At 55.9% G+C, this 27075-nt stretch overlaps 1 protein-coding gene across 8 annotated transcripts in view; it reads right to left on the bottom strand.

The window, feature by feature from the left end:
• The window catches only part of Hdac4 (histone deacetylase 4), a 256818-nt gene that overhangs the window by 115963 nt on the left and 113780 nt on the right, over positions 1 to 27075 (bottom strand). For all 8 annotated transcript variants that reach the window (XM_076866635.2, XM_076866634.2, XM_076866638.2 and 5 more), the window contains exon 3: positions 16527 to 16598. In XM_076866635.2, the coding sequence (XP_076722750.1) occupies positions 16527 to 16598 (72 nt within the window). The remainder of the gene's footprint in view (positions 1 to 16526; positions 16599 to 27075) is intronic.

Here is a 27075-nt window from a genome sequence, read left to right as displayed (position 1 = left end):
ACTCTGCTTCACCTGCTGGACACTACACCATGTCCTGCGGACCTCACTGGGCTACGTGAGGGAAGATGGCCATGTGACCCCTGCTTACAGATGTGCCAGTGAGACCCAATACCTCAAAGGTAGCAAGGCTGTCCCAGGGTGCTGGACACCAGAAGACTTACCCACTTACCCACTGCTCTCTCTAGCACGTCGTCCCTCTTTCTTTCACGGACAGGGAGGGCACCATCAGAAAAGCCCACCAGCTAGTCTCTGTGGAGACTGACATAAAAACCACCTGAAAGGCGTCCCTCTTCCGACCTCAGAAACACCGCTGGCCAAGCCCTTGGGTCCTGGGTCAGTGCCAGATGCATCTGGGAGAGGCAGGGCTGAGCAGGGCTGACGGAACCTCTGGGCAGGTGTCCACACAAGCCTCTGTGAGGCTGCACCTCACAGAGACCGAAGGGAGGCTCAGCAAGAGTCCAGGGGCCCCACGTCACAGAGGGTCTTAATGCCCAGCTCAGGGAGCACCTTCCCCTGCGAGGGCCAGAGCATCGCTGCTGCCCTGGGGCCGAGGGAGGGCGGGAGGGAGAGGCAGCTGCAGGCGGTGGGCAGGACAGGCTGTTCAGGGCGCCATGTCACCTGCCACACACCAGCTGGCAATGCTCCCTTACTAGAACCTTCCTCACATTCTGCAGCTGGAAACAAATCTCTATACGGGACCACGACTCCCGTCCAAAGTCCCTCATGGGAGCAGCATTAACCTGGCCATGATGTGGACGCCACGGAAGCCCCCTCCTCAGGGGCAGAGGCCTGGTGGGGCACCCGAGGGTCCCTCCCCACCCAGGTGACGCTGGCCATGCGCCCTTCTCGGCTGAGTGTGCACAGGCTGACCACTAGTAAGGGCTAGGAAAGGAAGGAGTGCTGTGAGGGCCGTCCCCACGGGGTGTGGGGGGGAGGAGCAGGAGGTGAGAACAGCGAGGGGAGGCTTTATTGTGGGGTTTCCTTTTTTCTTTATCTTTTTTTATCCAATGCACTCAACCTATTAATGCTCTAGTTCCTAAGGCATTGATTCAAGTGGTTTTTGAAGCTATTTTCTTGGAAACTTATAAGAGCCCCCAAATTGATTTAAATTTCATCTTGAAACGAATGCCCAAACTGGACTACACAGCTGTCAGCAGAGCCAGGGGCACACAGGCACACACGGCTGAGGACACAGCCGGAGCTCGCCCTGCACAGACTGGCCGTTGTCTCCGGCCCCCACGCACTTGTCTGAACCTCCGTGCAGACGCCATCCGTTCCCAGGTCCCAACTCTACCCAGGGCCTCACAGCTCAGGAGGAGGGTAGCCAGCACAGGCCTGTCCCACACCAGCAGCAAGTGGCTGGCATGCGCCAGACACGGAGAGCGAACCAGTGGTGGGGCACTGCCATGGCACATGCTGGTCCGACACCAGAGAGTGAGTGCAGGTCCCAGCTGAGAGCCACTGGGCTGCAGGAGGCTGCAGACAGCCCTGCTCTGCCCGGGGAGTCGGACCAGGTTGCTTCTGAAAGCCCCAACTGGGAGCAGCTTCGCCTGCAGAGGGCCCAGGGGGCTCGGAGCAGCCTCTTGGTGGCTCCTTCTTTTTCACCACATGTTGCAACGGGACGGCACTTAGCCTTGGTTCACTGTCTTGAGGTACCACCCAGAACACCAGCCTCAGCCATGCCAGTTAGAAGTGGAGCAGAGAAGTCAGGTGACATTCGTCAGCACCCCGTCCCCTAGCCCACCACTGCTGCTGCCTCGCGTCCACAAACAAAGCTGCCTCGACAGATGGACACAAAAACAAGGACTCAAACCTTGCAGACAAGGAGACCCACCCACAGGCTGCTGGGCAACCCCGCCTCCCCTCCCAGTGCCAGCATCAGGAGGCCAGGTGGTGGGGCTGCGGTCAAGCTGTGCCAGGCCTTGCCGGGGAGCCAGCTGCAGAGCCGGGAACCACAATCCCCACCCATTTGCATGGCACTGGGGCTACGTCAAACGTGACTCGTGCTATTTCTGTATCAAAAACCCTGGAAATGCCTAGAGTTCACCAAAGAGGACTGCTGGTCCTCTGCCCCAGAGTGCCCTGAGCAGACAATGAGAGCTTCTCCCGCAGCCTCGGCATCCACACAGAAAAGCCTGTATTCTCATGAATATTCCACGGTGACACAAAGCGCTCCCCACGCCCGCCTCGAGGAGCACGCAGCACCAGAGGCTCCTGACGTCGGGAGGGCACAAAGCCGGCATTCAGAGCCCCAGGAGACACGCAGTCAGCCTGGAGGGAGCCCCTGGCACAACAGGAAGGCCTGTCAGTCTGCCTTTCCTTCCCAAAGGCACCGTCACAAAGAAGGACGCTAATTTTCCGTGACACGAGTCGGCTCCTCTTCTCTGGACACACTGCATGGCGTCACACAGACAGTGAAAGCCGCTGTGTTCTCCAGAGAGCACTCCAGAGTCGGGGTCACAGCGAGGGGAAGCCCAGCTTTCAGCCACGTAAGCACGCTCTCCTCCTGCGGGGCGGCTGGGGCGGGGTGCTGGCCCTGCAGAACGAGCCTTAGCCCGCCCGGCGAGCCCATGAGGAAGTAACCAAACATTGCTCCAGAGGACTCGTCGTTGGACGGAGCTGGGGTCTGCCGCCCCCCCACCCTGGGAAGGGCGCTGGCTCTCGGGGGCTTCCTCTGGCTCCTCTCCAGGTTGCCACCCCTGCGCCTACAGCTCTCCAAGCACACTCTTGGTGGGGGAGGACTGCGGGCTTCGAGCAGACGTGGGGCGAGGACAGGCCACCATGCTCCCAGGGTGGGAGAGACTCAAGTCAGAGCCTGCCATCCGCTCTGGGATGGCGTCATGAGTGGTCCCAGGAAGCCAAGGCCACCCTGGCTCTAGCATCTGTGGAACAGACAGAATGCCCAAGGACATGGTCTGGGAGCAAGCTGTGCCACGCCGTGGCCACCTGTGGCACTCGGGAGCATCCAGGCAGAAGGCCCTGGGGAGGAGTGAGTGTCCTCAGGTGGCTGAGCAGCACAGCAGGGCAGGGTGAGACTGGGACAGTGGGGTCAAGGCAGGCCAGGTGCACAGGAAGGTCCAAGCAGGCTTTCCTGGCCACTGTGTCCTGGGGTGAAGTCAGCAGCAGCAAGCTGGCCCTGGTCACACTGCATTGGAGGCTGAACTGCTCCCGCCTAGCCAGTCCGCCCTGTCCCCTGCACAACCACTACCCTTGGTCTGCTTCCTCCTCCCCTGGGAGCCGGACTCTCCCGTCTCCTTCCAGCTGCTCCTGGACCCCAGCTTGTGCTCTCCCTCTTCAGGAACTCAGGCCCGACTGGATCTTGGGAAAGGAGATCCATGACTCCTGTCCATGTCTGAGACACGCTCAGGCTGCCCGCGGGCACCACTGTTCTAGCCTCACAGTACTCCAGCTTGAAGACCATCCTCCTCGGGAACTGCAAAGGCGAAGCTCCGAGTCTTCCTGCTCCCAGTGCTGTCACTGAAAACGGGAAGCCACCCTGACCTCCTTGTCTCCTGTCCTGGAACTCCTGAGTGCTGCCTGTGGGGAAGCCTCACAGGTCCCTCCCATGGGCGGCTGCAGCCCTGCTCAGGACACACCACCCTGCTGCGCTGACTCCCTGGGGTACTGGTTCAGGGACGCCACCCCTGCTCTACTCTGCCTCCTGGACTTCCAACCCAGTTCAGGTCTCCTAGAGCAGCCTGCAGCCTGTGTCCCGTGCTGGCTCCCTTCCCTCTGTCTCACGCTGACTCGCACATATCTCCTCAAATGTGCATCCTCGCCTCCTAGAGTTTTGCAGGACTTCTGCTCTATTTTTTTAATTTATTTTTGTCAATGGATCTCTATTTATATGTATGTGGTGCTGAGAATCGAACCCCTGCTTCCCACATGCCAGGCAAGTGCTCTACCACTGAGCCACAACCCCAGCCCATCTGCTCTATTTTTAACTGACAAATTGGATGGCCACATCTGGAGGACGATGGCTCCTGGGAGCTCATTTCTGTCATCTGCTGTTGCCCCGGCTCACATGCCCTCAGCGCCTAGAGGGGCAGTAACCATGGTTCTTACAATGCTCACATGGTCCTGTCCTTGGTCAGAGGGAGCCCCTGGGTTGGCTCCTGGTCCTTCTAACACCTGCTAAGGGTCTCGGAAAGCAGACCCCAGACTCTTCTGTGACAAGATGTCCTGGAAACTCTTATACATTTCTCTCCAGGGAGAAAGAGTATTTGGAGACCAGAACCCGGGTGTTGGGTGAGCCTAGTGACTGGGCTGGAACTCAGGACATGGACATTGTACTGGAGTTTTGATGAATTTCCAGAATGAGTGAAATGAGATGCATGTGCTCAGTCTGCCATCTTGCCTTGGAACTTCCCAGGACGTGGCTTATTAAAACTATCACTCAAAAGGACTGAACAAGCATATCCAACTCCATTCAAATTCTAACTTATATGCAATATTATCTTCCCCAAAGGAGTTCTTAACTGAATTACAATTATCCTATTTAACCTCGTGTGTGTGTGTGTGTGTGTATGTGTGTGTGTGTGTGTTTGTGTGTGAGCGCGCGCGCGGATGACACAGAAAAGTCAGGAATACTTTCCAACCTAAAGACTTAAAATATTCTGTAGGAATGCAAAAAACAAAAGTGCTCCTATTGTAGCTTCAAACAGGTGAATTTCGTAATATGTCACCTCACTTTGCCTCATATAAATGGATATAAGCAATACCCAAGAAACAGCTTATGTCAACAACAAACTAAAATAGAAAACACACTTGGAAAAAAAAAAAATACTACAGGAAAAGGCTGCTTTGATTTTATTGTTTTGTTTCAAGTGAAATCAAAAGTAAAAAATTAATACAAACAAGATGCAGGAAGGTGTTCACGGGAGTGTCCATGGCCAGGAGTGAGGGCGCCTGCCCATGCTGATCCTGACTTTGGAGCTGGGTCTCCAGTGCAGAGTAGGGAAGCCAAAGGTGAGCACACACCCAGGCACGGCCCCCTGCTTCTGCCTTCTGCCTCCAGAATCTAGGAGAGGCCTAGGACAGAGCACCTGTGCCAGGAAAGGCAGCCCCTCCCTCCAGCCTCCTGGCTCACCACCTGTGCCCAGAGAGGTCTTCAGCTCACACTGTTGTATGCAGCACAGGCAAGGTCCCCACAGGGGATTCAGACACACGTGTGCCCGTTTCACAGCGGGGGACACCGTACAGGGAGCAAAGCACCTTGCCCAGGCCCCGTGGCCAAACAGCAAACCCAGAAAGGGACCTAGCATCCCCTCCTTGACAGCCAGCCAGATCAGGAGGTTCCTAAGGGATTCCAGGGCTCACAAGTCACATCCTCTGTGGGCCCCCACTGTACTACACGAATCTGGGCACCCCAAAGCCTGAGATATGCACCCCCCTGCTCCAGGGCTGACATTCTAAACCATCATGTGCTTCTCTGGGGGCAAACAGGGACACTTGGTGTAAACCCAGAGCTAAGCCCCCACCAGTGGCTTGCCTGGCTCCTGGTGCTCCCAGCAGCTCAGATTGAGCTTTGTTCTGGACCAAAGGCTATGCCTGCCCTGTCCAATACCACTGCTGGAGAGCCTGCAGGCCAATGACGCTCTTTCCTGAAGAGCTCCTCAGCTGGAGCAGCCCCCGCCCTGACTGAATATCTGTTCAGGCTGGGACAGTACCAAAGGCAGAGCCAGGCTTGGTCCACCACTCACCCAGACCAGGAAGGGATGAGGACAGGGAAACACTGCCACTTCCGTGGAGCACAGAGACCAACCAGACTCCTCTGCCCAGAGAAAAGGGCTGCGATTAGTCCAGGTGAGGGTCTTACTCCAACTGCAGTCCCACCCACGCGGCTCTCACCTCCACCCGTCCTTCCTGGCAAGGAAAGGCCTACATGGTACTTGTGTCTGGTGAACAGCTCTGAGCCAAGGCAGCTGCCCGGAGCAGACCAACTCCCAGGAAGACAGGCCTCTCCGTGGCTTCATGCCCTCCTACAGGCATCCCCTGGGGCCCACGCAGAATGGGGCTGCTGCCAGGAGGCCGCCATGCTCTCTCCACACCCAACGCCCTGCAGCTGGCATGGGCAGCCAGGGTGGGCAGGACATGACTAGGTGCAAGGTCTGCAGTCTCCAGTCCATGTGATGCTTCCAAGTATAGCCAAAGAGAGCTCAGGAGCCAATCTGCATCCCATGACAGGACCTGCAGGCAGGGCCCTGGGCTCTGGGGCCAGGCCTGAGTTCAGATCTAGCCAGTGCTCTCAGAGAAGGCAGCTGGCCTATGCTGCACAGGGTGGTGACAGTTGCTCCTCCTCCTGGGGTGGCACAGGTGTGTGAGAAGGAGCAGGTGTACTTGGAGCCCCATCACAGAAGCAGGACATGCCAGGGTACAGGGCTCATCGGTCCTGGGGGCACCTAGCAAGGGAAGGCAGGAGAGAGTTGGGCTGGTGGAGCTGTGCACCCCACCCCCCGCCCAGCCTCACATTCTCTTGACACCTGTTACCTTGAAAGTGCCCCAGGAAGAGCTGCACAGCACCCCAATGATCAAGATGGCAAGAGAAGGCCTGGCAGTCAGGCTGCCCGGGATAAGTCCACGAAGGGCACTACCACGTGCAGCTGGAGAGCTTACTGAAGGCCCAGCGCACTGACAGGGCCAAGGAGAGACAGGCTCTCGCACACCACCTGAGCAGGAGCTGTGCCTCCACCCCAGACCCAGCCACCTCGCGGGACCCAGAGCCCACTGGGTCTGGGTAAGCACGGGGAGTGCCAAGGTGGACAGCTGGCTCTCCAGTAGCAAGGCCTTCAGCTGCCCTGAGGGAAAGCCCAGTGAGCAGTAGGGACAGACTCAACCTCCCCAGTGGGCAGGCACCCTCCTGGCACAGAGAACGTGAGGCAGACTGACAGGGAGGGTTCTCCCCAACCCTTCTAATCAGTCACCTTCAATTCGCATAAGAACGAGGGGTAAAGACACTGCTGACGAGCCGACTCTGGAAAACCCCAGGCTGTCTCTAATCAGAAGCCGCGGAGCTCAACTGGAAAACATGAGGAGAGGTCACACTTTCAGGTCATAAAATAAACGAAGGACCAGTGGAGCCGTTGCTGCCCCTACCACCTCGATCCAAGGTGCTACGTGACCTTGAAGCTCAACTCCTTGACCTGAAACAGACGTGGGTGCTGCAGAGGTGGGCTGCCTCCGTCAGCAATGCCATGGGGCCAGCTCAAAGGAGCTCAGATCTGGGGGGGAAAGACAGACGGCAAGCACCTGTGTGGCCAGGGCCAGCCTGCCCTTTCAGACGCCCCCCAAGACAGAAAAGCTCCTTGGCATGGGGACCCAGCCACATGCCACCTCACCTCAGGGGCACAGGTAAAACCTCTAGACAGAACAGCCTGCCTCAGACAACCCTCCACCCCCACAGACCCTCAGCTTAGAGACCCTTAGACCCTTCAAAAAACTTACCAAGTCCACAGTCCACTGCCCACCCTTGGCCTCGACCTCCCCTGCCTGCAAACCTCCTTTGTGCCATGCACACAGTGAAGGACCCAGGACCAGCAGACAAGGCACTACAGGGGCACTGCCAACCTCAGGGGATGGCAGCTGGTGGAAGAAGTGCACCTGTAGACACAGAAAGCACAACCAGACGGAGAAACACGAGACCAAGCAGAGAGGGTTTCACGGTGAAGCTGCAGACCCCAGAGACACGGTTCAGCAGCCCTTGAAGGGTAAGTGGGATCTTCCTGCAGGTGCACCCCGCAGACGGAAGCCAGAAGGAGCAGACTATATGGAGACGTGATGAGAAGAGGACACCAGCTCTGTCGTGAGCAGAGCCACCAAGTTCTCAAACCACCAGCAGGCTTAACCCAGGGGTGGTGCACAGAGGACGCCGGGCCAGAACCAGTGGCACTGACCAGGATGAGACACGCAAAGCACTTACAACTACAACCCGCTGCACTGCACAGGACCATCCTTGTCCCAAGAGTGAGTGACATCCCATAGGAGCTGTGAGTCAGAAAAGAGGAGCCCTTTAACAGAGCAAGCATCTCTACAAAGCCACAGCAGATGCTGCTTTAGTGTGAACCTCGAAGAAGCCGAGCTTCAGCTGGTGTGCCCCTGGGATGGCGGACCACCACACCCGGGCCACACTCTTGTCTCACCTCAACGGTGTGGGGTGCTGTGAAGCTGCCAAGGCTGATGACAGAAGTAACAAGATGCTCCAGGGCCAGGCTGTAGGAGCAACAGAGAACACCCACAGCACTTCTGCACATGGCAAGAAGAGAGTCCCTGACACGGAGAACACACGGGCAGACTGTGGATGAGAGTCCCCAAGTATGGCTCAAGGACGTTCTACATGGCCTGACGAATGACCTGACTAGATGGACAGCGCCCACACACAGGACCAGCTGAGAAACAAATTCAACAGAAATCAAGACGCTCCTGAAGTAGAGGGGGTCCTTTGCAGATCACCGTGGAAAGACAGAGTATTCAGTCCACGCTGCCAGGAGAGGGAAACACCCGTGACATCTCCACAACTAAGGCAAAGGGAAGTCACAACTTTCAGAGGATACTACAGGAAAATAGCCTCATGTCCTTGGAGACACAAGAATGCTTCCTACCACAAAAGGTGAAACGGACACCCCGGACCCTTAAGCTGTCAGCCCTGCAAGTGTACGGCAGCAGAAGACGGCAACGCCTGAGCCCAGCGCTCAGCCGAGGCCTTGCCTCTACAACACAGAAGCCAACTGCCATCAGTGGCCACAGACCCTTCAAAGAACTTACCAAGTCCACAGGCAGCAAAAGGCGTTCCTGGAGGACCCCAAGGCAGAGGAAGACAGTCGGACTTATCAAAGTTGCAGACAGCATCCTCAGCCAGCCAAGAGACCCTATTCCACACCCTCTCACTCTGACAGTACCAAGTGCCCTAGAGGCAGGGAGTGACCACCCTGGGAGGACACTGTTTCCTATGGAGTCAGGTCTTGGTTCCACAACCCAGTGCCATGGTTCAGGACAGGCTGGTCCCCACAGTGTGGAGAGCAGGCAGAACTTCAGGTAGGTCTGGGGCTCCACCCTGGCTAGGGGTCAGTGCCCATCTCTTGGCGTGGGTCCAGGGTTACAAGGTCCCACTAGCCAGCAGTGCCTGTGATGAGGTCATCTAGCTCGCTCACTCTGAACTCACTCTGTCACCAAAACCACACTTAAACTCCATCTCAAACTGACTGTTCAGAATTAACTCACAGCTTCCTGAAAGGAGGAAGCACATTGCTGCTTTCCCTCTACTTCAACATAAAGGCAGAACTGCTGGCCCTCTCAAGGGATGCGGTCAACTGGAGGAACGAGGTCTGGGCACCAGGATGCTGGGGACAACCAGGGAATGATCTCCTTCCCAGGGCCTCGCTGCTTCTCCCCAGGGAGGAAGAGCCACGAGCCATGGTCCCTGCAGTCTCCTGGCCTGGCTCAGTAGGTGACGGGGAAGAAGTGGGTAGTGATGTCCTGAGTGGAAGCCAGTGGTAAACTCCATTCCATCAGCCCCTCACGGGGCTTCCCCTGAGTGACGTGGTCACTGGCCAGCACGGCCTCCACCTCTGGGGGATTTGTCTGAAGCCCTGGGATGACAGGAACAATCCCTCAGTGGAAGCTGCAGACACAGCTTTTAATGGCCAGGCAGGGCTGGGGCAGGACTCTAGGGAACAGTTACGTGCACAGGCACACACACTGACACAACCCCACCAGCACGCACACTGACACAACACCACCAGCACGCACCACTGACACAACACCACCAGCACACACACTGACACAACACCACCAGCACACACCACTGACACAACACCACCAGCCCACCACTGACACAACCCCACCAGCACGCACCACTGACACAACACCACCAGCCCCACCACTGACACAACACCACCAGCCCACCACTGACACAACACCACCAGCACGCACACTGACACAACCCCACCAGCCCCACCACTGACACAACACCACCAGCACACACACTGACACAACACCACCAGCACACACCACTGACACAACACCACCAGCCCCACCACTGACACAACACCACCAGCCCCACCACTGACACAACCCCACCAGCCCCACCACTGACACAACCCCACCAGCACGCACCACTGACACAACACCACCAGCCCCACCACTGACACAACCCCACCAGCACACACCACTGACACAACACCACCAGCACGCACCACTGACACAACACCACCAGCACGCACACTGACACAACACCACCAGCCCCACCACTGACACAACCCCACCAGCACACACCACTGACACAACACCACCAGCACACACCACTGACACAACACCACCAGCCCCACCACTGACACAACCCCACCAGCACACACCACTGACACAACCCCACCAGCACACACCACTGACACAACCCCACCAGCACACACCACTGACACAACACCACCAGCCCCACCACTGACACAACCCCACCAGCACACACCACTGACACAACCCCACCAGCACACACCACTGACACAACTCCACCAGCCCCACCACTGACACAACCCCACCAGCACACACCACTGACACAACACCACCAGCCCACACCACTGACACAACCCCACCAGCACACACCACTGACACAACCCCACCAGCCCCACCACTGACACAACCCCACCAGCACACACCACTGACACAACACCACCAGCCCCACCACTGACACAACACCACCAGCCCCACCACTGACACAACACCACCAGCACACACCACTGACACAACCCCACCAGCCCCACCACTGACACAACCCCACCAGCCCCACCACTGACACAACCCCACCAGCACACACCACTGACACAACCCCACCAGCCCCACCACTGACACAACCCCACCAGCACGCACCACTGACACAACCCCACCAGCACACACCACTGACACAACCCCACCAGCATGCACACTGACACAACACCACCAGCACACACCACTGACACAACACCACCAGCCCCACCACTGACACAACCCCACCAGCCCCACCACTGACACAACCCCACCAGCCCCACCACTGACACAACCCCACCAGCCCCACCACTGACACAACCCCACCAGCACACACACTGACACAACCCCACCAGCACGCACACTGACACAACCCCACCAGCACCAGCACTGACACAACCCCACCAGCACCAGCACTGACACAACCCCACCAGCACACACCACTGACACAACCCCACCAGCACACACCACTGACACAACACCACCAGCCCCACCACTGACACAACCCCACCAGCCCCACCACTGACACAACCCCACCAGCACACACCACTGACACAACACCACCAGCCCCACCACTGACACAACCCCACCAGCCCCACCACTGACACAACCCCACCAGCCCCACCACTGACACAACCCCACCAGCCCCACCACTGACACAACCCCACCAGCACACACCACTGACACAACACCACCAGCACACACCACTGACACAACCCCACCAGCACACACCACTGACACAACCCCACCAGCCCCACCACTGACACAACCCCACCAGCCCCACCACTGACACAACCCCACCAGCACACACACTGACACAACCCCACCAGCCCCACCACTGACACAACACCACCAGCCCCACCACTGACACAACCCCACCAGCACACACACTGACACAACCCCACCAGCCCCACCACTGACACAACACCACCAGCCCCACCACTGACACAACACCACCAGCCCCACCACTGACACAACCCCACCAGCACACACACTGACACAACCCCACCAGCACGCACACTGACACAACCCCACCAGCACCAGCACATGCCACACAACGGGACGCATGACAGTGACAACGTGGTGCACGAGGAGTTGGGAAACATGGAACAATGCCTGGACACCATCTCATCAGAAAGAAGCACACTGGCTCGAAAGCCAGTGGTGAAGAGAAGGGCTCTGTGGCTTCAGCTGCTCCGTGCTCAGGGCCGCGGCTGGCAGTATCAGGACCCCAAGGGGAGGCTGAGGCTGGCCAAAAGCAGGAGGCCAAACAGCGCAGAAAGGGCAGGTCGTCGGGCCCCTCCTCCCTTCCCCAAGCATCAGGCAGAAGCCAGGGAAACGGCTCTCTGGGGAGGGAGAGAGCACGGGCAGGAGGCGGGGGCTACACAGAGGTCTTCAGCTGCGCCGGAGGAGCCCTGGTCTTCTTGGCCCAGCCCAGAGGCTGAGCAGGGCTGGAAGCACTGGCCTCTGGGTGCCCATCACTCCTGCAGAGGAGTAGACAGCAGGCTCACCCGGCAGGACAAGACCTGCCTTGCAGAGGACAGAGCCAGAGAGAGGACACTGGGAGGAGACACACGTGGAGGCAGCACTGGGAGCAGAAGGCAGCGTGGGGCTGGAGAGCTGCTCGGGCGCCACTCACACCCGCTCAACAGTCACCACCAGCATGGACACAGGACAGGAGCCAGAGAACTGATATTCTCACTTGATCTAGGCCAGTTGCTGCCCTCGGGTAAGATGCAGGGGCTGCAGGTGAGAGCTCCAGAGTGCCCTGGACCCCCTGCTGGGTCCTTCCTCTGGGCACCCTGGGCACCTGGACCTCACTGGCTCTACCCATCAGGAGCCTCAAGACACTCTCTCAAGGCAAACCAGTAGCATCCTCCTCCCTCAGCTGTTTCAGAGTCACTCCCAGGACGTCATCACAAAGGCCTCTGGGTGGGGCAGAGGGTAAGGGGGTCCTTCGTGCCAGGGACACAGCAGAGCCAAGAGGCGAGGGCCGGCAGACCAGAGGGTACAAGGAGGTATGAGTGCAGTATAACAGGCTGGGGAGAGCCCAGGCCCCTCTGTGCACCGGGACAGGTATTTGCCCACCTGCTTCTCTCTTCCATGCACCTGCCAAGGCCAAGCAGCCCCAGATGCCCAGGAGGCAGCCCACGCCTGCTGACGCCATGTGGAGATCAGAGATGGACAGCACCCAAGGCCACCTACCTCCCAGTGCTTCCATGAGCCCCGGGCAGGACCCTTCACTGGGTCCCTCTAATACTGAGCCCAAAGTAAAAGGGCAGGAATGGACACTTCACTAAAGGTGGAAGAAACAGAAGAAGAAGGCATCCTGTGCTTATCCACATAAAGGATGCTGCTCTGGCCCCTGAGGTCCCAGAGACAAACATGCCTGACATGGGACTGCCCTTGTGAGTGCCTAAGTCTAATAGGAGGGAAGGGAGAGTCAGAGGAAAACTGCTGTCCCATCAGTGGAAAGCAGACAGCAAGGGAGAAACACAGGGCCACTCTCGAGAGCCGGGGAGAGCAGGTGGTCAGGATAGAGTGGAGGGTGGCATCTGGACAGACAGCCTTGAGAAGGCCATTAGATGTTCTTGGGGGTAATGAACCTTCAACCACACAGGGGACACTGGAGTCTGGGCATTACCTGGCACCACACCTGGTGAGCAATGGTGGCCAGGTGGTAAATGGGCAGGAAGGTGTGGCTTCTGGTCCACAAGGGTGCTTGCCACATAGTCCCAGGGACAAGTCAGCCTGTCCCAAAGTGCACGTGCTGGCAGTCACATGGCAGTACAGCCTAAGGGGACGGAGCTGCAGTGGGCTGGCTCAACAGGCCTCAGCTGCAGGCTCGACCAGCTGGCCCCTGGCCACGGCCCTTCACTTCAGCCTGAGGAGGAGGTGGAGCCGGGCACTGCACACTGGAGCAGTCTTTCCTCTCCACGGGGCGAGTCTGTTCCCAGGACTCAGAAATGAACGACTGGGCAGTTCTTAGCCCCCTGTAACCTGCCCTCATGACCAAGAGGCCACAGCCCAGCCTCTGGCTGACCTCCTCTCATCTTGTGGTGTCCTCCAGCTAACTCTGGGCAGGGCATCTTGAGCAGACACCAGCCCCCAGCTCCCCACCCCCCGCACGTCTAGGCTGGGCTCTGCCTCTGCACACAGCCCCTCGCACAGCTGCCCTTCCGCTGACTGAGAAGCACTTCGATGGCCTCTGGAAGGAGAAAGGACAGGCCGTGTTCTAGTTGCAGCACCTGCTTCTTCACGAGGTGGGTGGCTCGATGCTGATGTGGAAGAACATGGGCAGCAGCAGGCACGGGATGGGCTTTCTGCTATAACATTAACATCGGTTTCATTTCTTTGTGGAGCTGGGGGTCCAATTCAGGGCCTCGTGCTTGCTAGGCATCTCTCTACCACTGAGGTATATTCCAGCCCAAAATGTCTAACTAAAGGGGAAAAATAAGTACAGGAAGAAGGAAAGTCTTACTCACATACAAAAAATTAAGAGAGAAGCTGAAGAAATCAGAATCAGTCTCAATAACCCTCTGCCACAGACTTCCCCGGAATAGGGTGTGCTGCCTGGCACAGCTCCGAGCCGTGACTCAGGTGGCACAGAAGCAGAGGACATCGTGATGCCTGTTCACTGAAGTGAGAGTCCACTAGGACTGAGAGGGTCTAACAAGAGCCATGATCAGCAGAAATGCTTGAGCATGCCTCTGTGCAGAGCAAGGAGAGGTGGAGAGGCCAAGGAGACAGCGGGCCGGGAAGTGTGCCTGCCAGAGACAGCTCCAGTGGGCGCTGGGGCCACTGCTCACTGAGCTGGGCACCTCTCTCAGCCTTCAGGTACGGTACCTTCCGGTGCAGAACATGGCCAGCCTGGACCCCACTGCCAGGAGTGAGTGCCGGCAGATCAGGACTGACGGAGAGGCACCACAGACACGTCTGCTCCCACCTCACGGAAGGTGGCTTTGAAGGCATTTGCACAACTAGAAGTTCCTATTCCTCTCAGGCCACTTGATGCTGCAGGGAAAGGCCCAAGATGGAGCAGGAAGGCTCCTCTGCCCAAGCCACTGCTGTGGCCGCCGTCCCCGTGCAGCCTGTGCACACTATGCGTGGGCAGCCTCCCTCTGCCCACCAGCACAGCACACACACACTGGTTTCAAACCGTGCTGCGAACGCCCTGACCTCCAGGGTGGAAAACAAGCCCACAGCAGGATACCCAGACTGTGGCCAGCAAGGAGGTGGGCAGAGGACGAGTCTAGCCACACAGCACCTTCCTGCTCCTGGAACCGCAGACTGCTCCAGAGCTGGCAGCAGGTGAATCCTCAGAAAGCACTCAGATCCTGAACCAGCACATGATGGCGATGTCCCGTAGGACCTCGGATGTGGGCCAAGGTGACAGTGACAGGTAATACCTACTGAGGAGCCACTGCCGGGCTGACACAACTGAGCTTAGGAGAACTCTGCAGAGAGGCATCACTATCCATCTCAGATATGAGACGCAGCCTGAGACTTGCTGACAAGGGGCGTCTGCTCTGGCCAACACTGCAGTCCACCATCCGCCCTCACACTCAGTGGGCGCTGGGCCTCTGGCAAGCAAGGTGGAGCCCTCCTCTGGTCTGCTTGGAAACAAGCATGTCCCCCCTCTTCCCATAGCCCATCCCTCATGAGTTCCACACCACACCGGGAGGGCGGCAGAGGCGGTGTCACCACGGCTGAGCTCAGTCTTAGTGTGAACAAACAATCCAGCTGGGCACAGTGGAGACACAGTGGGAGTCGGAGCTGCTCACTGGAGCCACACCTGGGAAACCCAGCATCTGCGCACAGTGTAAAACCTGCCCATGTGTCCCGTGGGAACGGGGAGGCTGAGGCGGGCCCCAGGGGAAAGCTCCAGGGTCTTCTAGGAGCACAGCCGTGACTCCACGAGGGCTTTGAGTTTGGGGAAATGCCAAAAATGACCCTTGGCTGACCTCAGAGACTCAGCGGGCAAAGACAGAAACCTCTGCATGGGAACGTGCAACCCAGCTTTAAGCCCACTTCCACTTCTTTCCAAGGCACACCAGGAAGGCGAGGCCGTGGGCAGACCCACTGGGCCCCAGAGGGCACAGCAGCTGTGCTACCAAGGAGGTGTGGCAGTGGGAGAGGATAGGTGATGGCATGGTGTGGCACATGTGTGGGATGGGTCCAGCAGCTCACTGACCCAGACCTGGAGGGGCTGGGGATCTGCCTCGTAAGGTCAAGGGTCTGGAAGGAGGGGAGCCTCACCTGGAGTTTCCAATGGGGACTACATGTGGGGAGAGGGATTTATGGAGAAAGAATAGGGAGAGTTTCCATTCCCCAGACTTGGAGACACAGCTGCAAGTGCGATATTCAGAATGTCTTCTGCGGAATCTGAAATTGGTCATCATACCTGGTGGCTCGTTTGCTTTATGTTGAAGACAGAGAAGTGCTGGGGTACCCCTCTCTGACCCTTACCCAGCAGAACCAGGAAGCTGATAGATAACAGGAGAACTGCCCATGGCCTTGGGGCTGCCTAACAGCCTCACCACACCCAGGCTGGACCCCACACCAGCTCAGAACTCCCCCACAGGGCCTCCCTGGACCAGGGCCTGAGCCGTTAACCATGAAAAGCAACAGCTCTTGGGGAGAACATGACCTCTAGATCGGCCTCCCTCTACCCTCTGGGCTGCATCAAGTCATGTCCATTTCCTCCCAAGAGAAGGGCCTCTGGGCCTGGAGTTCAGTGACTGCACCATGCTGCCCTGACAAGGCAGGGCCTCGGGGCACAGGGTGTGCTGACTTACCCGCACTGGGCATGTGGTTCACGCGGGCAGGGTTCAGCAGCTCCACGGGCTGGTCTCGGCCAGAAAGTCCATCTAGGAGAGAGAGAGACAGCACTGCTTAGAAACTGCGCATTTCGGCACAAATTGTCCACACTGAACAACGCTGCCCAGGGAGTCCGTGAGGAGAACCCGGCCATGATGGAAAGACAGTGCCCTTCTCACTTCTAAGGCAGGACAGTTTCCATTTCATCACTTTGGTTTGCCAGAGAAACCCTATGACCAACACAGTGGTGCCCAGCTGAGGCAGGGCACTCCCGAATCCTGGCCACACCCACCTGATGGGTGCTTGGTTCACTTCTGTTCGGCCGCCACCTTACCCCACTGGGTGATCTTCAGGGGGCTTTGCAGAGACCAGAACATTAAGGAGCCCGCCTCTTCCCAGATCCCACCCAGGTCTGGACACTAACAGAGATGCAGCCCAGGGCACAGGGCGGGAGGGGTGGCAGGAAAGGACAGGTGCTGGAGGCCACCAGACCCACATCTGGGGGGCCTACAGCAAGCACGAGGGGCTTCCTTCAACCCCCGTCTGGCTGCATCCAGGAACTCTTCTGTCTGCTTCCACACGCTGTGAGGAGGAGACTGGAGCCCCCCCCCACACCTGAGCCTGGCACAGCCCGGACAGCGGCTTTCTGTGGTGGAGGCTTCCCCAATAGGAAGGAAGAACACTGGAGGGTTTCCCAGGAATCACACTTCTCTTTCAAAATTAGCTTCTCACATGGGGCGAGTCACTCTGCACGAGCACTCATGTCCTCACAGACCGCACCACGGCCACTAGTTGCCTGTTCAAGGGAGAAGATGGCAGCTGCACAGCCTCCCTGAGTTCTGGACACAGAGTTCCAAGGTGTGACACAGAGAGGCCACTGAGTCTTTGAGAACATGGATAATACCTGGCGTTGCCAAGCCCTGCTCGTCCCTGGGGTCTGAATCCCAGGGCGGAACCATGGCTCAGGGAGACCTGGAGCAGGCTCCTACTAGGATGTGCCAGGCTCAGGCGTCACAACTGGAGGGCTGCCTGGGTGGCTCAGGACCCAGGGCTGGTGTCGGCGGGCTCCTCCCACCACCCAGAACCTCTGGCTCATTTTTGGACTTGGGTTTTCGAGATAGTAATACACACAATCTGGGGGTGAAGACAGTCCCGGTTCTGGGGTCAGAGGAATGGGAGGCCAATCACACCTCAGAAGCTACTGTAGGCCCAAAGAGACATCCCACCACTGGCCAATGGCGGCTTTCTGAGGAACCGGCCCCCAGAAGGCCTGACGCTGCTCAGCACACACAGGGTTTGCTACACAGTCCCTGTTGCTCAGGAAGACATGGGGTAGTGTGGAAAGTACCTTTTAAGCCTGATTCCCCCTTGCCCCCAAAATACTCCTTGTAGAAAAATGAAAAATTCCAAAATATATATGCTTTTAAAAATTCTAATCCCAAAGGACTTAAAAACAGCATACTTCGATGATTGAGTCACCTCAATGTTTACAGCAGCTCAACTCACAATAGCTAAACTGTGGAACTAACCTAGGTGCCCTTCAACAGATGAATGGATAGAGAGACTGTGGCATAAGTACAGAATGGAATGTTACTCAGCAATAAAAGAGGATGAAATCATGGCATCTGCAGGTAAATGAATGGAGTTGGAGAATCTCATGCTAAGCAAAGTTAGCCAATCCCCCAAAACAAAAGGCCAAATGTTCTCTCTGATAAGTGGATGCTGACCCATAATTGGGGGTGGGGAGAATGGGAAGAATGGAGGAACTCTGAATCACACAAAGGGGAGGGAGGGGAGGACAGGAGAGGGGACATGGTGGAATGAGACGGACGTCACTGCCCTAGCTAGGCACATGTGTGACTGTACGAGTGGTGTGACTCGACTCTGTGTACAACCAGAGCAGTGAAGAGCTGCTCCACCTTGGACAGTGGACCCACATGCGTTCTGCTGTCAGGTATAACTGATCAGAACATCAAACAAAAGTTCTAACCCACCATAAGTACTTCTGGAAATCTAAAAGACACTCTTGAAAGGCCTAACCTGGCCGCAGTTTCCCAGTGGGACAGCATCAGGAGCAGGTGCTGGGGACTATGCTGTCCCAGGCTCTGCAACCCTCTGAGGATCCCACGGTGCTCCTTTGGCTCCCTATTCCAGTGTCTGTCACCATCAGCGTCCCCAAGTCCCCCGAATGCTGCTGGCATACTTGTTGGAAACCAAAGACTCTGGAACCCAAACTTCAGATGCCAGGCTTCAGCATCACATGCCAAGACACTCAGTCCCCAGCTCGAAGACCTTTCCCTTGGGTTTAGGGATGGCCCCTTGCCCCAGGCTCTAAGGGCCCAATGACCCCACATGCCCTGGAGATGCACAGCAACACCAAACTCTGATGCTGCTGGGCAAGCACCCCACACCACCAGAGCCCAGCCCAGTCCTCTGCATGCCCCTGCACCAGGGCAAGGTGAAGTCAGACCTGTGGTCTTGGTGTACTCAGAAGCACTGCCCATGTGTGGATCTCTTTATTTGTTTTGGGGTCCTGGGGCCTGAACGCAGGGGTCCTCTACTTCTGAGCCACACTCCCAGCCCTTTTCATTTTATTTTTGACACAGGGTCTTGCTAAGTTGCTCAGGTGGCTTGGAACTTGTGATCCTCCAGCTCAGCCTTTTGAATCTCTGGGATGACAGGCGTGCGCCATTGTGCCTGGCTGCCCACGTCTGAATCAGCAGCTGTATTAGCTACCTGGGTACTGAGCTGGAGTACGCCACTTTGCCTTCAGAAAGATACTAACATGCACATAAACTCCCTGGCGCAAAAAAAAAACTCCCTGTATTTGAGGTAGGAGGGCAGCAAATTCACCATGCTTTAAATTTCAAAACAGTGAAGCAGCTAAAAGAGGCTGTAACAACCTATGGTCCTCAAGCACCCTTCACTGTAAGCATGGTCGAATCCATTACCAACTTGAACATGACGCCAGCAGATTGGGCTAATATGTGTAAAGCTGTGCTAAATGGAGGGCAATATTTGTTATGGAAGGTTGCCAATGAGGAAATTTGCAAGGAGACAGCTAGGCGATATGCAGCAGCTGGTTATCCTCAGAGAAATCTAGATATGTTGTTAGGAAAGGGACCTTATGAGGATCAGCAGCAACAAATTGCATATGATCCTGGCGTATACGCACAAATTTCTGCAGAGGCGGTTAGGGCATGGAAGACTTTACAAGGACATGGAGGTTTACAAGGTCAATTATCTAAGGTAATACAAGGAGCTAATGAATCTTACGCTGAATTTGTAGATAGGCTTATTCAAACAGCTACCAGAGTTTTGGGGAATACAGAACAAGCAATGCCATTAATAAAACAACTGGCTTATGAGCAAGCAAATCGTTGGTGCAGAGAAGTCATTAGATCATGGAAACATGAAGATTTAAACACATATATTAAATTATGTAGAGACCTTAATGAACAAGAGCAAGTCGTAGCAGCTGCAGTAAAACAGGCTTTAGATGCCAGAGACATTAATGAACAAGGGCACATCGTGGCAGCAGCAGTAAAACAGGCTTTAGATGCCAGGCCAAGAACATGCTACAATTGTGAGCAAACAGGACATTTTAAAAGGAATTGCCCCATAGGAGGAGAGTTTAACAAAACTAGGTATCAAAGGAATAGAATACCGGGTATTTGCCCACAATGCCGTAGAAGGAGACATTGGGCTAATGAATGCCGTTCTCAAACCACCATAGAGGGTACTCCATTATCAAAAAACGAACAAGGACCAGGTGTTTATCCACGATATCGTGGAGAAAGGCATCGGGCTCCATTGCCAAAAAATGGACAGGGGGGCCCAATGCTCCGGGGCCCAAGACCACAAATATACGGAGCACTAGAGGAACCCAGCAACCCCATCAGGGTAGTGCCCAGGACACATTGTCCATCAGATCCCTCATCAGACAAACCAGAGGGAGTGCAGGGTTGGACATCTGTGCCTCCGCCAGAGCAGTACTAACTCCAGAGATGGGAGTTCAAATCATTCCCACAGGGGTAAAAGGACCTCTTCCCAAAGGAACAGTAGGCTTATTATTGGGACGCAATTCTTCTGCTCTAAAAGGACTTATGATAAGTCCTGGGGTAATTGATCCTGATTATGAAGGTGAAATAAAAATTATAGCCAGTTCTCCAAGAGGTATATCAGTAATTTCACCAGGAGATAGAACAGTTACTAATAATACCCAGCCTACATGATAAATTTTCCAGTCGTACTGTAGAAAGAGGTTCCAAGGGATTAGGCTCCACAGGTGTAGATTGGGCTATGCTTTCTTTAAATTTAGATTCTCGCCCCATGCTAAAACTAAATATTCAAGGACATGAATTTAATGGGCTACTGGATACAGGTGCAGACCTTAGCATCATCTCTCATCAAGAATGACCAAAACATTGGCCATTACAACAAGCCACTCAAACGCTTCGAGGCCTAGGAGTGGCGACTAATCCCCATAGAAGTGCAATGGTATTAGATGGGAAGGATCCTGAAGGATGTGAAGGAACTATACAGCCATATGTATTGGATCATCTTCCCGTAAATTTATGGGGACGAGATGTCCTAGATCAATTAGGTTTGACATTAACAAATAACATCAACCAAAATGCACCCACTATTATGACTAGACAAGGTTTTAGGAAAGGAAAAAGATTAGAAAAACAAGAACAAGGTATAGCAGCACCAATACAAATAGATCAAGGAACGGACAGACATGGGTTGAATTTTCAGAAAGGGCCACTGAGACAATAAAAATTACTTGGAAATCAGAAAGACCAGTGTGGGTTCCTCAGTGGCCCCTGACTAAAGAAAAGATACAAGCAGCCCATGACCTGGTCAAACAACAATTAGCAGAAGGACATATACAACCTTCCGTATCTCCCCTAAAAAGAGTCCATCTGCTTAGGGCGTGGCAGATGGCACACACCAGCCACAGCCGGAACTTTAGCATCACATGCCATGCAGTCACGGGGATCAGGTGGAATGTGACACCAGCAAGACTTCACATGATTCAATTCAGCTGACACTATCTACCTGTAATTTTCAAGGACTCAAGTTTTAACTTCGGGTCTAAAATATTAAACAGAAAATTCTGGAAATAATTCTTAAGTCTGAAATTGTATACCATTCTGAGCAATATGATGAACTCCTGCGCTGTCCTGCTCCATCTGCCCATGATGCAAGTCACCCCTTCGACCAACACATCCACTGTATATGCTGCCCTCTCGTCAATAACTCATAGCTGGATGGTGGCCATCTCAACTGTCAGATCAACTGTCACAAGACCACAATTCTTATGTTCAAGTAGCCTTTTTTTTACTTAACAACAGCCCTGGGGTGCAAGGCTTGTGCTGCTGCAATTCAGATATGCCAAAGCTATACCGGGCTTCCTTTCACAGTCACCTCAAGGGCATTACGAGAAAGGTAAGTAGTCCCGGGGCACTCTGGGAAGACAGCATATCGCACACCCTTCGTGAGCACACCATTAGAACTGTCCTGCCTGCAGTTGTTACTCATCTCACTGTGCCCGGTTGACAAGTTTGACTCTTTCATACACACATGTTCAGGAAGACACGGCACACAGAGGGCTCAGCACTGGCCAGTTCAAGCATCTGCCCTCCATGGGTAATGGGGAATCACTGTAGTCACACTGACAGGGTGAGAGGAAGGACACAGGGAAAGCTCCTGACAGGTCCCAAGTGCAGCTCGGGTCCCCACAGACTTGAGTGCCCAGCCAGGCTCCCAGGAGGTGCAGACTCTGAAGCACCATGGTGGGGCATGAGGAGGGCTGATGGACCCACCAGCTCCCTGGGCACTCCCCAGGTGAGTGGGTGGTGCTGCCAGGCCCGAGGCCCAGACCCTCTCATATTTGGGACTAGTCCCACCCTAAGTCCCTCTAAGTCATTACCATAAGCTGCATGTGCAGAAAGAGGCTTCTAGGGAACAACAGAAAGCACCCCAACACCAGGAAATCCCCAGAGCTCTGAGCCAGGGGCCAGGACCAGGCAGACCCCAGGAGCAACTCCAGGTTCCCACTACAGGAGACTGGCCTGAATGGCATCAGGCCTCCCTGCAGACCCAGCTCCCAACCCTTCGAGCTGTTTGGCGCTGCGATGATTGACAGCATCAGCTTCACAGGAAGCACCTACCTCCCAAGGAAAGCAGGGACTGGCCCTGTGGGCTAGCTGAAGGCAGAGTAGCTCCCAGCTCAGGGCCAGGGGCCTCAACTCATAGGGGTCACTTGCAGGGAGAAGTGCTAGGTCACTAGCCCAGCCAGCTGGACACCTGTGGGCAGCTCTTCACCACCTGCTCACTCAGTGGCACACCAGGAGCAGAGGCGCATCGCAGAGAAGGTTGCAGGGCAGCGGCACTACCCACCGAGAAGCCAAAATACAGGAGGTGCTAATAGACCAGGGACAGGCAGGCCCAAATTAGCAGAAGTGGCTTCAGGCTCCCAGGGCCAAGCAGCCTGGGCCGTACCTCTGGCCAGAATTACAGTGTCCTTGGTCCCACCCAACGGGGATAGGACAGGAGCAAGGAAAAGGACCAGCTCCCAGGTGTTAGGATGCATGACCCTGCTTTCCGTGCAGGCACACGGGCCCCCTGCGAGATGGCCCAGTGCCCACCACTGCCAATCCTGTGTGCAAGGACCCAACCCAGGCCCACTGCATGACCCTGGGCACATGGTGAGGTGACCTGGACATAACCAGAACCAAGGACAAAGCAACGCTGAAAGGGGCATAGCCACCTCTGGACACTAGATGTTCAAACCTAATTACACGGTAACTTCCAGGGAGCCTGAGCACACGCTCTGTCCTGCAAAGACAAGGAAGTGCCACCCAGACCTAGTAAGGCCATGTGTGTGGCACCTGTGTGGCAGTCACCAGAGCTGGCAACAAGTTCAACTGGAGGCCTCAAAGACTAGTGCAAGACCTCCAGTGAGGCTGTCCATGGTGTAAGGGCACTAGGGAAAGGGGACAGCTGTGACCCCAGATCTGAACACACTGCAGGCTCAGGGCTTTTCGAGATCACAGGATCCAACTTCCAATAAGATGTCCACACATGGGAGCAGCTGGACAGACAGGGACACCTTCCACCAAGATGAAACAGATGGCTGTAGGCCCAGCGGAATGGAGCAGATGACAGCTCCCATGGAGGTGACCTGGCCAGCAAATGTGTACATGTTTTGGTGTGTGTGGTGCTGGGGATAGAACTCAGGGCCTCGCACACGCTGGGCAGGCTCTGTGCCACTGAGTTGTGACCCCAGCCCTCTATGATAATTGTCTTTCTTTTTCCCTTGTGTTGCATACTGGGGATTGGATTCAGGATGCTCTGTCTCTGTCTCAGCCCTTTTTATTTAATATCTTGAGACAGGGTCTTCCTAGGTTGCTAAGACTAGCCTCAAACATGCAATCTTCTGGCCTTAGCCTCCCAGGTCACTGGAATTACAGATGTGTGCCACTGCACCAGGCTTAGAACTGCATCTTAATGCTATATATATATTTTTCCAGATATCATATTCCAAAATGAGTGAAAATAAAATCAGTAATAAGAAGTATGATTTCCGTGGTTACCTGCTGAAATCTCCAAGTCTGAGAGAAGGCTGGGGCAGAACCTCGCAGTGACAGCGTGAAAGCATGTGGAAGGGGGCTAAAGCGCAGGTCCTCCGCCCCCAGCCTGCTCAACAATGGTGGCTGCCGTCCTGCCACTGCCTGCAGCTCAGGGTGACCTGATGCACAGCCAGATGGAGGCCAGGCAGCAGGGCTCCGTCCGCCCCTGACACAAGCACTCAGCCAGGTATGCTCACACACACAGCCACTCGGCTGTCGGCCACATGGTTGTCCAGCCCACACGGCTGTAGGCCCCTACGGCTGTCGGCCTCATGCCGGGGAGGGCCTTTTGAGAGCACAGGATCCAACTTCCAATAAGATGGGCTGCCACTAAGCATCCACACAGGAGAGCAGCTGAAGAGACAGGGCTCCTGCCTTCACGGCCCACCTGCACAGTGTCACACAGCAGGTGTCGCTGACACACTATTGGTCTCCTCAGCCAACAGAGCCAAATTTCAACTCACTTGGCCTGGTCCCCGCACTTCACCCTTGGGACACAGCTCTGCAGGGCTGGGCGCTGTGTCCAAGATCCTGCAGTGAGTGGCAACCAAACCAGGTCTGTCCCAACAGGGCCACCCACATCCAGGTCTGAAGATGGGTCCCAGGCACAGAGGCAGCGCATGCTGGTTTCACTTCACAACAACAGACAAAAGTTCCTCCATGACCCACATCTGACCTGCCCACAGGATCCCAGCAGCTGCCTTGCTGAGAGCCGTGCCTCGGTGCCTCATCAGCCCAGTGACCCTGCTCGGCACCATGCCATCACCCCCACCTCAATTCTGCCGGTCGGCAAGGCGGGACGCCATGAGCTTCAGAACCACGAGGCTAACCCTGGCCCTCTGTACGCAGTTAAGTCCTGGACACACCCAGGCCCAGTGGGCAGGCTTCTCTTGGGTGAGCTGCACCAGCAGCCCGAGCTCCCCACCCAGGACACTCAGCATTTCTCATCACTCAGGTGACAAAAAGCACCAGTGCTCCATGATGAAGCTTGCGGCTGCCCATTAATAAGAACTCAACTTTGGGGAGGATGTTGCGGTGAGCTGCTCAGGCATGTCTGACCCGGCTGATGTATATTTATTAAAGAAAATGGAAATGGAAGAAAGAGTCTTGCTCTAAGTGATATTTTTCTTTCAGGGACTTCAGGAGTCCCGGGATGCCAGGAACAACCTCTAGAATGCCCGGGGTCTCCCCTAAGACTCAGAGGCACGCCAGCTGCCAGTTTACAGGAACACAGGTTCAAGGAGCATGCTCAAGGAGGCTACTATACTTACTGTCTTGATTGAGAAAACTCCAGGAACCCCCTGCTGGCAGGGGGGGCAGAGGCAAGGGTGGCTGGATGGCTGGGGGCGGGAGCCTAGCCCAGCATCTGGGTTCTGATTTGTTCAAAAGACTAGAAGGCTGCTGAGTGTTGAGTGCGTGCTGCTGCTCAGCTGGAGCAGGACTGCCATCCCGAGGGAGCGTATGCTGGGAGGACAAGGTGGCAGGATGTGAGTGGAAGGGCACAGGACACCCCTAACCCACAGAACATCCTGGCTCACACTGCAGCAGGCAGCTGCTCCCCTGTGGTTATCTGAGCCAAGACCAGGCTACACAGTGCTCGCCCCAGGTCAGACGGAACCTCTGAAGTGCACTCGCTCTGTGCTGGATGCAGACCTCCATTGTGCCTCCGGCAGCTGCAAAGCTGGAAACCTGCAGTGTAGTCAGGCAGGCAAGGGCCATCTGCATCTGAAATGCTATGGCACCTGGAATTTGTCTGAGTTCTCCAGAAAACAGAGGTGGGAGGGATGCACTGGAGAGGGCATGGTGGGAAGCCTGCATGGGCTTTGAGAGGGACACACAGGGTCACCCCATGAATTCATCCTCTGCTTTTGTATCTGTGGAATTTCTCAAGAGGGTTTGAGATAGGAGCTGCCCAGGACACAGACGAGCCCTTGCTCTCTGCCCACTGTACACGGCTTGGACCTGCCAGGCAAGCCACTTGCTCTTCACCACTGCCCTGCCAGTCTCCACTGTGCCCTGCCAGTCTCCACTGCGCCCCAGCAAGCCCCTGGCTCACACGCACCCCAACAAGCAGGAGCTACGCCTCTGCACCTGAGAACATGATGCAGACACCACAGCAGCAGGCAGACTGGGCCCCACTCTGGCCATGTGTGGTCTGCCAGGTGCTGGCGTCCCCATGGATGCCAGAGGAGCACCCAGACTGCACACCTGGCCCCTCTCACATACCCAGCGAGGCTACTCTTGGGCACCTACAGCTCAGTCAGGTCACCTGGGATGACATGGAAACAGCCTCCCACCCAGATGCTCAAGCACCAAGCAGAAAGCCAGAGCCCATGCAAAGAGGGAAAGTGGTCAAGCCTGGGCACAGAGAGCCGGGAAGAGCAAAGCGCTTAAGAGTCTTTCTGGGAAAGTTTCTTAGAAAACAGGGTCCACAGAGCCAGGAGGTTCTGGAAGTGAGAAGCAGCACTCTGTTGGGCTCTAGCTACTCACTAGCCCCAAAGAGGTCGACCTGAGAAGGGACAGCAGGTCCAGACAGGTGCTGCCAGGGCAGAGTGGGGCTCTCCCAGCCCCAGGGCCAGGCATACCATGGGGCTGGACAAGCCCTGAGTGGACCATGGCAGGTGAAAGACCAAGGACACGAGGGTGTGGGTAGCACAGCCTCACTGTCACCGTACTGGAAGATCAGACAAGCCTGGGGTCTCTTCCCCCCTGGCCAGGGCAGGTATTTCCTGAAGGGACCCTCTCAGCAGCTCTCCAGGGACTGAGCTGGACACTCCCTGCCTCCCTAAGTGAGAAAACGAAGAGCTCAGCAGCTCTCAGCAGCCCCCAGCGAACAGCACACCTGGCCAGGCCTTTACAAATGGTTCAGCAAATCAGGACCAAATGT

The sequence above is a fragment of the Callospermophilus lateralis genome, chromosome 9, assembly GCF_048772815.1.
Source record: "Callospermophilus lateralis isolate mCalLat2 chromosome 9, mCalLat2.hap1, whole genome shotgun sequence".
Lineage (NCBI taxonomy): Eukaryota > Metazoa > Chordata > Mammalia > Rodentia > Sciuridae > Callospermophilus > Callospermophilus lateralis.
This window is presented reverse-complemented; position numbering and strand designations above follow the sequence as displayed.